The sequence below is a fragment of the Artemia franciscana genome, unplaced genomic scaffold, assembly GCF_032884065.1.
Source record: "Artemia franciscana unplaced genomic scaffold, ASM3288406v1 Scaffold_1012, whole genome shotgun sequence".
In the NCBI taxonomy this organism is placed as follows: Eukaryota; Metazoa; Arthropoda; class Branchiopoda; order Anostraca; family Artemiidae; genus Artemia; species Artemia franciscana.
The window spans coordinates 30,111-42,670 of NW_027062722.1; the positions used below are offsets into that span (position 1 = coordinate 30,111).

Sequence of the window (12,560 nt, forward strand, 5' to 3'; positions counted from 1 at the left end):
AAAAAAGAATAATGAAGTCAATCAAGTAAAAAAAAATAAATCAGAAAACGGTATATTACCCTTTGTAAATTCATTTGAGAGGTCAAGTACGTTTGAACCTGTGAAAAACACAGTGATTAGCAATGACATTGACCGGAACAGTTAATTTAATAGTATTGAAATGACATCAATTATTCTTGAACACAAAAATCCCACAAACAAATCCTTTTTTACTATGGTAGAGGATCAAGCCCCCGAATACAGGAATAATTTAACGGCTTATAGTTGTAAACTGAATTTGAAAGAGGATAATGACACTTCTGTTTTAAAAACTTATAAGTTTACTGCAAAATTTTATGAAAATATAGAAACTGTTTATGAGGAACTTGTGGCAAATGAAAGTGGAGGAAATGGAAAAATTAGCTGGAAAAAAGGTGATCAGCGTGTAATTGAAAATAAGAAAACGAAATTAGTTTGCAAGGATTTTTTACTTGCACAGTGTAACCACGGAAGAAGATGTAATCGGCTCCAGTTTTGTGAATATTTTCTAACGCGTTCTTGCAATAAGAGTTCGTTCTTGTTTGGCCATGTCTCAGTTTTTTCTGGTTTTATGTGGGGTCGTTGTTTCGGTTGTCACAAGTATCATGTTTTCATGTATCATGATTTTTACCCCAAAATCCTTTAGTAGGATACTCTCTAGGCCATGAGATAAACCTTCGCAAGGATACGATGGTAGTACAAAGAATTAGACAAAAAGCGGGGATCGATTTTAGAGGAAGGTCCCATCCCTTTCGAGCATGATTTCAGTTACATTCCCTAATTCCCTTACATACATTTCCCCCTTCTGTGTCCACCCAACTCACTTCTCCCGCTCCAGTCTAGTTCACAGCCCCAGACAGCACTCCCAGTGAGCATCAGCTAGTCAGAGCAGCCTTTTCAGTCATATACCTAATGCGGAACCCCTTCGCAACATTTACCCTAGATGAATACATGGATAGGAGCTTAGAGTCAGTTTTGAAAACCGAACCTTTCACTGTTATTGTTAAGGTAAACTCTACGACAGTGCTGCAAGTGCTGCAAATCAATTGAATTCAGATGATTTTGATTTTCCAACTTTTCTTTACAGCAACGCAGAAAGTTTGAATATGGATAAAGTGTGTGAGTTAGACAGTTTGATTAATATAGTTAAAGCTTCAGTCGTAGTTGTTATTGAAGCGCACCGACAGTATTCTTAATTAACAGAAATTGTAGATTATAATATTTTTGTTAAGCTTCGCCCTGATGACCATCCTCTGGGTAAAAAGGGAGGCGGGGTTATGATTTACTCGCATAATAAAATCAAAGCAAGATTAATAGAAGTCCCGTGTTTAAATAAGCATGATGAGTTGATTTGGGTTTTTCTGCACCCTAAATGGCTTCCAAGCAAATTCGCTGGAATCACTGTTTGTTCAATTTATTATTCATCGGGCCAGAATGCCAATAGCCAGTTATTTCTAGAAAAATGCAATTAAGTGATAATTATGTAACTAGTAAATACCCTAATTACGGAATATTTATGCTAGTTGATGCCAATAAACTGAAACTTGAGCAAATCAACAGAACACTTGGTCTTAAGCAACTGGTCAAAAAGCCAATCACTAAAGGTGATACTATGTTAGACCTTATTTCTTCTAATTTACATGAGTTTTATAGTGAACCAGTACCTGGTGTACCGATCACTTTACTCTAGAGCTTAATCCCCTACAAATCATTCGGATTGAGTACAAAAGTACAACAGTGACGAGCAGACCAATAGGAGACGAAGGTCTCTCAAAGTTTGGGGCTAGGATTAGTCAAGTGAGCAGGGATGATATTTATAAAGCAGAAGGTACACATTAAAATTCAAGTCTGATACAAGTCTCGTTTTCCCAAAGAACTTCAAAACTCCAGTTTGCGGATCGTGCTTACATCACTATGAATATAAAGACGCTCATTCTAGAAAATAGGCGGCTTTTCCGCGAAGGCAAACGTGAACAACCAAATAAACTAAAAAAACTAATTTGGAAAATGAGAAAAAATGCGACTCATGAATATACCCAAAGAAAAGTGAATAATATGTTTGTCAAAGCAATGCCAGTGGTACAGAGAAATTAAAAATATAGTTGAAAAAAGGAGTGGATTTTAATTTAGATGTAAAAGAATTTGAAACTGCAAACAAAACAAATTCTTACCTGGTTAATATTGTATAGTCAATCTCTCCTCTACCAAAAGAGGAAATACCAAATCCTCAACTTAATTTTGGTGACTTCCCTATTATATAGCCAAATGAATTAAAACAAAAGTTAAACGTTTTGAAAAGAACTAGTGCAACTCCGGTTGATATCCCGGTAGATTTAATTAAAGCGGTCCTTGACAGAAGCACCAAATGATTGTTTTTTTGGAATATGGCCAATTACAATAATCCCTGTGTTTAGCATAGCTTATGAGAGTTTTTTGGCGGCTTGGTTAAAGAAACAAGTAATTAAGCTTATTGATCATAGACAGTTTGGAAACATACCCAAAATGTCCACTGCCCATTATCTGGTAAGTATGTTGGATACAGTTCTCAAATATCTGGATAAGCCTGAACGCAGGATTAGTCTGATGGCAATTGACCTAAAGCCTGTTAGCCCGTTTAGCATAAGAGCCTAACGCAGGAACAGTCCGACGCACATGAGAGAGTTCAATTTCGAACATTGTTGGTAATTTCAAAAGTGCCCAAAGTCCCATACTGTGCCCTCCTTGAACAGTTCTGCCTAGATACCCTTGCTAGCCCTTGACTGAAACTATCACTTCCTTTTGGAACAGGGGTGTTGAACATTACATCCCTTCAATCCATACTACACCTTAACTTCAAACCACATCGAGAATGACCCGCAAGAGCAGTGGCAGAAGCTTTACCTCGTATACAGCCAGTCAATGTGTCTCGAAACAGATATTTAATGAAGCTTTGTTCTCTTATTTGTAAAGTTTTAAATGTGCTATTTGTAAATGTTACTGCTATTAAGTAAGAATAGCTAAAGCTTTAGTTAGTTTGTTATATTATATTTTGACTATTCAGTTATTGTATACTGATTTTAAGTAAGCGATTGTGTTTATTTCAAATTATCTCATCACTGTTGACGATGGATTGTACATGTATTTGTGTTTTGACGACTAAAACTAATATTTGGCTTGTCCGCTGCTTTAGTTCGTCAGTTATATTTTATTATATTTTGACTAGTCAGTTATTGTTTACTGGTTTTTAGTTGATGTTTAAAATTATTCTAAATTATTTTTGTATATCGTGTTGACTATAGATTGTATTTAAATTTATATTTTGACGACTAAACGAATATTCGGCTTGTCCGCTGCCCGTTTTGGAAATAAATTGAATTCAATTGAACAAAAGTATATAACTGAATGATGATGTCAATAATATTTCACAATTGAAACGATTAACAAATCTAGGTGATCTAGAATCAGAGAAAGATGCTATGAATTCACAAAAGGATAAAATTATTTTAAACGATTTCAAGCCTGAAGTTATTAACCACCGAATTCTTACAAATCAGCATTTAATTGAGGGTATTAATAGATTAACCAAAACTTGTCAATCGCCTGACAATATATTGACTATAATTGATGACATTAGTACAAAAATACCTTAAAAGTAACAAAAGGAATATTAATGCAGAAGAAAGACGAATTAGAAATATTGCAAACCCAATAAATGGGTAAGATGCAGTTAATTTTCCAACTTTATTCGCATGCTCGACGGGTTTTGTGCAGTTATCTGAACGTTTAGACAATTTCGGAAATATTATAATAAGTAAACTTGAATAAGATTCCGATGAAGCATTTCAATAGAGAATGAAAGGAAGTTTGAAGTAAAAATCAAGCCTATTAAGTTTTTTTTGAAAAGTGTATTACGAATATCTTTACCTTGGAGTTTTATTTAGAAAAATAATTCTCTAATAAATGGAAGATTATAAAATTTATTTATCAGAACTTAAGAAAAACAGAAAATTAAAACATGTTTTGATTCAAAAGCAAAATGTAAAGTGTGAGTAACACATACAAAAGTGAAGGAACAAGAACCTGTTAATCTATTACTTCATAAGAGACAAGTAACTAAGATTGAAAAATATGAAAATAAAAATAAAGGATGCGATATCGATCAACCCTTCAAAATAGTCCAAGATTATCCTTCTTATCTCTTCTTGATAAATTCAAAATCAATGAAAAAGCTGACTTAATTGAATACACAATTCATTTATCCCGTTTTCAAAAAGTAAAAACAACCAATATTTTAAGAAGGAAGAAAATTGCCCAACTCAAATACTAAATATTTGGTAAAGAACCTGCTAAATTATAAATTAAAAGAAATCAAATTGAACAAATCGGGCAAGGAAAAATAAAGAATAAAGATGTCTATATAATTATATTGTATCATCAACTATTTCAAAATGGTGACTTACTTCAATGTTTTATACTATTAGCAGCTGCAATAGGTAAAGCTGCTCTTACAAGTGGTTAAGTTGCTCTTACATTAGGTACATAGGCAGGAATAAATTGTTCATAAAATTAATGATTCTTCAAACGCTAAAGATGAATGTTTAATATTACCAGGGACTTTACCAAAAGTTCGAGGTTTAAAATATCAGTTGCACACAAAATAGTTGGATCTGAATCGGAAGTAGTTTTTAAAACTCCCAAAAAACTTGGTACACCCAAGAAAATACAAGTAGAAGTAGTTAAAAAAACCTAAACAGCTTGGAAGACCGAGAAAAGCAACTGCAGCTGAGATTTTACAATTCAAAGAATGCTCACTTCCGAAAACCAGGGAACATCAGAAAGAATCAAAAATCATATGACACTATTGACAAATATTAATATATTCAATGAATTAGGTCATATTCCTTATTTTCAAGGTATTTTTTCTCGAGATAACTTTCTAAGTAAATAAAGAAAAAAGAATGTGGTGTAATCAATTGTGATTTTACGGGATCGCCTGGGACGCATAGGACTTGTTATTTCAATGATCCCAAGTACTCATTCGTAGAATTTTATGATTCTTTTGGAATTCAACCTGGAAATGAAATAGTCAACTATTTAAGACATCAAATAAGAAAAGTGCCTTTCATTCTACCCAAGTCCAAAATTTTAACGATGTGAATTGTGGTCATTTTTGTGTTGATTACATAAAAAGAAGATTCAAGGGAATGGATCCACTTAATTTTGTTTAAAGTTTAGCTTCAAATTTAAATGAAAGGAGAAATAGAAAAGAGATCATTTGTTTACCATAAAAGTTTTGATGGTTATGAAAATGTTAGTAATGCTTTCTTAGTATTCAAATTTATATTTAGTGCATCAGGTTTATCTGCTTTTGCTTTTCCACCTCTTGTGTCTTTAAGTCTTAGGACATTTCTGATTGAAATACGTGAAAAATATCTAAGAATAGTAGAAAGAAAGACAGTGTATAAAACTACTTATTCGTTCTATTTAGAATTGCTTGCAATGTATAAGTCAGGTGAATTGTTTCCCGAGGAAAAACCAAACGAGAAATTGAATTACGCAAAACATTACATGTTTTGTCGTGAAAAATATGTGAAACAAGTAAAATTAAATGGTTATAAATATCGTGTAAAGTCTGTGTACTTTAAAACATAAATAAAATCCTTCTTACTTTCCACCCGCTCTTCAGAATACATATTTCGTTAGTAACAACCATAACATAAAATGCAGCTAATAGCCCCTTTCAATTTAAATTAGCCTACAAGTTCTTTTGTCTCCAGAGCCAAGTAGAGTCTTTTCAGAGAAACTAACACACAGTGAAGTCACAGGTTTTATTTCAATAATTAGTAATTGTCTCGTAACTTTTAATTGGCTTAATTAAACTTAATAAATTAAATATATTCAGAATTCTCATTAAAAAATTTCATTTGATATCTATATTGAAAAAAATAACATTTTCCTGACCAAAAAAACACATTTTGGGAAAATAATTAAAGGCTAGTTTCTTTTCATAGTTAAGATAACGATGGCTGTTAAAACTCCTGGCTGTTAACAATTTATTATTTTATTTCAATAAACTCTTTAAGTTTTAAAATAAAAATATGAAAATTAAATCATAATTAAATATAAATTAAATTTAAAAGTTTTCTCAAAACCCCTCCCGCAGGCTTTTACTCATTTCTTATTTTTTAATTTTTTTTTGCTGTTGGTAATTTCAGCCAAGGTTATTGGACAAACCCCGCAGGATTTTTTGTTTGGAGGAAATCTGGCTGATTCTTACTCCTCAATCTGGGCCCCTTTGGTCTGATTGTTTTGACATCGTCAACTGCTACATGAGGTTGAATAACAGTGATAGTCGAATTTTTGAATAGCAACCGATGATCAGTCAATCGATTAACTAACTCGACCATCTTCAGCCTGCAGAGAAACTTTATTTATTCTTTTTGTGTTTCATTTGAAAGGTTTCCATTGAAGTTTCAGGTGACGCGTGTTTGTATTTGTTCCCGGAACTCTGGTTAACGGAATCTCTTGGGAATAGAGCCAGAGTTAATTAAAAGAAACAAAAGCAATAATGGAAGTCATTGATAACTAATTATATGTCAATTTAATAATGAAGATAAAATAAATTATGTCGATATTGATATAGAACTTTTCACTAAATATTAAACTAATAAATTTTACTGGTAGCCTAGAAAAAATGGAATATAATTAAATTCTTATTTCACAAATTAATCAAATTCTTATTTCACAAGACCTGTTACGATCTTAAAGCTCAGGAAGGGAAATTGTAAAATTTTTGAAAATTTTAATTTCAAAAGATATAAATTGAGTTGAAAAGCAATTAAACTGATGGTGCGGAGTCTAGATCCCGTACATATTTTGATAAGCATAAAAATAAGACCAAATTTGGTTTCGAAGGACTTGTTTTCATTTAGAATATAGGGGTGAAAAATGTTCAAAATGTGCAATAATTGATATTAAAATTACATAAAATGGAGCGAAAATGCTGTAAAATAAATGGATGAGTTATGTTGGGCAGAACACACATTTTATATACTTCTCCTGTAAATGATATGGTAGGTACAATTCAAAGCAAATAACATCATATGTTTGCTCTGAATAAAGGAACTGTGTAGAACTAAAGTTAAGAAAATTGTTCTATAATGTGAGTGGACGTTAAACAGTTGTAGCATTTTTTGGACCATTGTCAAATGGATTTGGCTAGATCATAAATAGTCAACCGAGAGTTTGATTCAATAGTGTTGAACGAGCTAAGTCCCAGTATGAATTTTGCTTCTCACGCATATGTTTTATTTTTATCATGGGAGTCTGGCCAAATAAAGTAACAATAATAGATTTTTTCGGAATTTCAAAAACATTTGACTACAATTTTGAATTATTTTTATTAAAGTGCTGCTTTGCGCGATATTAATAAGCCGCAAAGAAACGATCTGAATGGTGTTTTAAATTGAAACATATTGTCGTGAACTTCTTCAAGAGCTGCAATACAACTCATTGTAAACTGTAGATGTCTAATAAATAAATAAAAATTTCATATCAGTCCACGCCTGTAACTTGATTGCGAAAACACTTGATTCAAAAGTCAAAGCATTGTGGTAAAGCAACAATGAAATCTAGTGAACAAACAAGGGATGAGAAGGAGCAGCCATCGCTTTATTCGACGTAGGATGATCCTATATCTTGGTGTCACGCAGGTTAGGTTTACTATTTTTAATAAGGTTTGTTGTTTTATCTAAGAAAAAAGAGTGAAGAAATGTGATCTCTCCCTCTTTCCTAACCTCTCCCCTAACCAAGGGACTAAGAAACAAATTCAAAGTACTCATTTCCCAAGGAGCATATTCGTAGGATATTCAAGTTTATCGTACAAAAAATTCCTGGTATAGTTCTTCTGAGAGGGCAGCGTTCATTTTCTGTCTTAACTGAGTATTTTACATTAGCTATTAACATCGCAAACTGATCAATAAGCATCAGAGAAAAAATATACATACAGTCCCAATTAGACACCCTTTATATCCCCAAGCTCACATTTCCAACTCTACTTTCCCCCTCCATAACTGCCTGAAAATTTCACCTCAAAAGGTCTAGTCATTCCCCTGACGTTAAATAATGACTCCTCAAGAATCTATAACAACTTTTGATCTGGGTTAAAATAATATGTTCAAAATCCGGTAGCTCCACAGTTTAGAAGGCAAAGCGTCTCTTATGACTCGCGAGTGCAAATCCAACAATTAAAAAAGGTTCTTGACAATTAACATGTCAGAAGTCAATTGCGTTGCATATGTGTGATGTCATGTCTCAATAAAATAGAAAAACTGCACTAGCATAATATGGGCCCATGTAAGTTATCAAATTAGATATACCTTGTATTATGCTAATGTTGTGCCTGTTGAAGTATGCGAATGAGGTTTAGGGTATATGCAATGAGGTTCAGGTTATAATTTTTAGATTCTCGGGAGTTCTTTCTGCGTTGCCTTATGCTATACTATTGGCTGCAAGGGTTAGGTTGTTTGGGGATTTGTTTTTAGGAGCTTAGATCACGTGGAACCACTTAAAAGCAGTGAAGCTGGTATTCACTATAAGAGTTAATGCCATCTCCTAGAAACACCTTATCTCACGATATTATATGCCACATCTTTACAAATAAACATTTCTTAGAAACAAGACTTGTTCCTAAGTCTAGGAAACAAAACCCAGGGAGAGGAACCCTGTGAAAATTCGATTGGAATGAGAAATCATCCAGGGAGAGGTAGAAACTCCCCAAAAAATGACTTGTTTCTATTATAAGGATTATAATAACTATTATTATAACCAAAGCTGAGTGTATGAAGGTTACGTTTCCAGGGAATGCTAAGGACAGGAGGTTAACTGAATCTCAACACGTCGTTTGCATGCAGATTGTCAATAGGGCGCATCAGCGATACAGTAATTGAAAATTAAATGAAAGTTGAAAATTAATTTTTTGAAAATTGAAAGTTGAAAATTACAGCCTTGATGTGGGAGATGTTGGACTGACACAGAAGTAATATTTGCATCATACTTTACTACTTCTACTGCTTCTGCACTGCCACTGCTGCTACTTCTATTACAATTTTTGTTGCTATAATTGCAACAAAAGATAAGGCTTCTGCTAATTCTACTGCTACTGCTGTTACTAATGATACTACTGCCACTAAATGTATGAAGTCAAAAATCTTGGGAAATTTTAAAACAGGTTATTCGATAAAGAGAGCTTTTTAAGAAAAAAAATTGTTGGCGATATTTTTCAGGAAAACTTGATGGTTCAAGAAACTAATTTCAACAATTCTTTGTGTGCCAAGATTATCAAAATTGAAGTATGTTTTTAAAATTGGTAAAAAATTTTATCCAAAATATACATAGTGAGGCAAACTATAGTTCCCAAACTAAACAATTTAAATTATACTTCTTTTTCAATGAAAAATGCTGTTTCGATTAGAAACAAATAGAAACAAACTAAAAACAATTTTATTTCCACGAAAGTATTTGTCAAAGAAAAGTGAAGAACTATAATAAACCAAAATGAGTAGAAATAAAGTCAAGTAATTTTCCAGGTGCAAAAATACCAAAAATAACAACAAATAAATAATGAGACCCAAAACGAACGAAAAATTATTATGAATAACAGAGTCAAACTCCAAACGAGCAGAAACGAAGATGAATGGGGCTGACAATACCAATTAGTTTTGATTAACCGAACATAATTTGCATTATACTGAAAATATAATAAGCATTAAATGATTTTCACTTAGTAACTACAAAATCATTAAGAAATCAAGTAGTAAATATTGCATATGTACTTTAAGCTGGTAACCCACATTCATTTGCGTTTTTTTCAATAATCTTGGTTATGATATTTGCTTTTCGCTAATATGAGAAACAAGAATGTCGATATAAAGATTGTTCTTAGTAGACTACAAATCTTGTTTTGTTTTCAGAAAATAGGGGGAGGGTTTAGTCATACTTATAGTAATTGTTGCTAGTTTTGAATGAGGCTTGGTTATTTATCGTAATTCTTGTTCATTTTATGTTATGTTTATTTATGCATGGTTATTTGTGGTAGTTGTGCGTTTGAAAAATTATTTGACTTTATTTCTGCTAATTTCTGATTTAATGGAGCTCTTTACTTTTCTTTAAAAAACGAATTTTTGGAGAAATTTTTCAGCTTAATCAAAGAACTAAACAATTAAAAGTTCTTCCAGCTCTTAGCAATAATTTTTCAAAAATAAAAGTTTAAGTTCTTTTTATATTCATCTATGATCCAAATTATTAGAAGCAAGGTTTTGTCAATCTCCACAAGACTTCAGGTTTTATACCATAAATTAAACTGTCTTTTTGTACTTTAAGCATCTCTAAAAATAAAAAAATGCTCTGAAGGAACGCGTATGCCCATGACTTTCATTTTAAATTCAAATGAGCTGTCACGTTCCACATAAAAGAAAAATAATGAAAAAATAAAAGGAAAAATTAATAGGGCTGACAATACCAGCACGTTCTGATTACCCGAACATAATTTGTATTTTACCAAAAGTAAAATAAATAATAAACAGTTTTTACTTTATAACTCCAAAATCATTTAGACTTTAAATAATAAGTATTGTATATGTACATTAAACTCTTAACCCACATTCATTTGACAAATTTTTTCAATAATCCTGGTTTGCTTTTCGCTACATTACAAATTGTCTTCTAGTCTCCAGAAGCTGGGAAAAGCGGTCAGCTCTACTCATATTAATTTTTGCTCGTTTTGAATAAGACTTGGCTATTTATTGTAATTCCTGTTCATTTTGAGTTTCATTTATTTATTGATGGCTATTTGTGACATTTTTGCGTTTGGAAGATAATTTTACTTTATTTCTGCTCATTTTTGGTTTAATGGAGCTCTGTACACTTCTTTGAAAAACTCATTTTTTGGAGAATTTGTTTTTAATTAATCAAAGAAAAAAAAACAAAAAAGTTATTTCGGCTTTTAGCAATAATTGTTTAAATAATAATTTAAGTTCTCTCTAAATTCATCTATGCTCCAGTCCAAAACCTAGGCTTTTATCCAACTGCTCGAAACTTAAATTTTTTTTACAACAAATTAAACTGTTTCTTTATACTTTAAGCATCTCTAAAAATATATATATAAAGCTCCGATTGAACGCATATGCCCATGGTCTTCATTTTAAAATCACATGAGCTTTCACATTCTACATAAAAGAAAAAAGCCAAATACTTCGAAAGGAAATGTTGCAAAATCCTTGACACAGGCCTCAAATCACTTATGGTTAATCGTTCTCTGTCAAGTGGACACGATTGATTTGTGTTCAACCACTGCGATATACAAATTTTACAAAAAGCATGTTCACATATTGGAGCCTGAAATATAAATACAACAATTAACTAGTTAAAATTAATCATAGTATGTTGAATAAAACATATTTATTTTCTTGGTTTAAAATTTGATTTTAAGCAAGTTGAAACAGCAAAAGTCTTTTGAATCACACTAAAAAAATAAAATATCTGTTTCTCTGTCAAACAAAGACAGGAAACTAAACCTGCTCCATAAGCTTGTATATTAACTGTCTTTGTTCGACAGAGAAACAGATTTTATTTGTTTAGTAAGATTCAAAACTCTTTTGCTCTTTCAACTTGCTTTAAATCAAATAGTTTGTTGTAACTAACTGGAAATAAGGAGCCAAGCAAATCCATAGTAACTAAAACTCTTATAACGGAATTTTGATATCAATAGATTAACGGGATAGAAGCAAAATATTCCAAATAGTAACTTAAACTCTAACAGAAGGAACTTTGGTTACAATGCATTAGAAGAATTAGCCGTTTGAGCTTTTTCCAAATATAGTAACATAATTATTTTTGCACATAATCAGATTCAGCGTATCAGATAACCCTACTGTAGAATTTTCAAGCGCCTCTCTGAAAAGATTTTGAATTTTCTTTTTGATAAAAGAATGATCACGTAGGCGTATTTTTTTGTTTGTGTATTTTTTCCAGGGGTGACCTTATCGACCACCTATGACCACGTGGTCATAGAATAACGTAAACGAGCTGATTCAAAAGCAAAATAGAAGTTCTAGTGATCTTTTTAGGTGACTAAGAAAACTGAAGGGCAACTAGGACCCCTCCCATGCTCCTTTATTATCAAAATCGTCCCATTAAAAATTAAAACAGGTATTTGTTTCGGCATAGTAAAAAGGCCAAATAAATAGGCTTTTGGAGATATCAGGCCCATGGGGAAAGGTCTGTAAGTTAAAAAATTGTCCTATTGTTTAGGTATAGTATTTGTTATTGGGAAGTATGCGTACATTTTTCAAAAACAAGGGGGGAATTTTCTAAGAATGAGATTTTCCACGGGCATAATTTTTTGCGGGGAGGAAAGTTTCAGGGGAAATTTTACACTGGAGGAATATGCCGGAAATCCTATACAAAATTCTTTTGACGTCGTGCTTTCTCATTACATACTCCATTCTACGCATGGACATGTTAAGGGAAATTGTCCAGGGTAAAGTTTTACTAGGAGTGAATTG

General features: G+C 32.2%; 1 protein-coding gene across 3 annotated transcripts in view; it reads right to left on the reverse strand.

Moving 5' to 3' along the window:
- Positions 1-12,560, reverse strand: part of LOC136042278 (E3 ubiquitin-protein ligase NRDP1-like) — a 50,348-nt gene that overhangs the window by 22,836 nt on the left and 14,952 nt on the right. For all 3 annotated transcript variants that reach the window (XM_065727232.1, XM_065727231.1, XM_065727233.1), the window contains exon 3: positions 11,249-11,391. In XM_065727232.1, the coding sequence (XP_065583304.1) occupies positions 11,249-11,391 (143 nt within the window). The remainder of the gene's footprint in view (positions 1-11,248; positions 11,392-12,560) is intronic.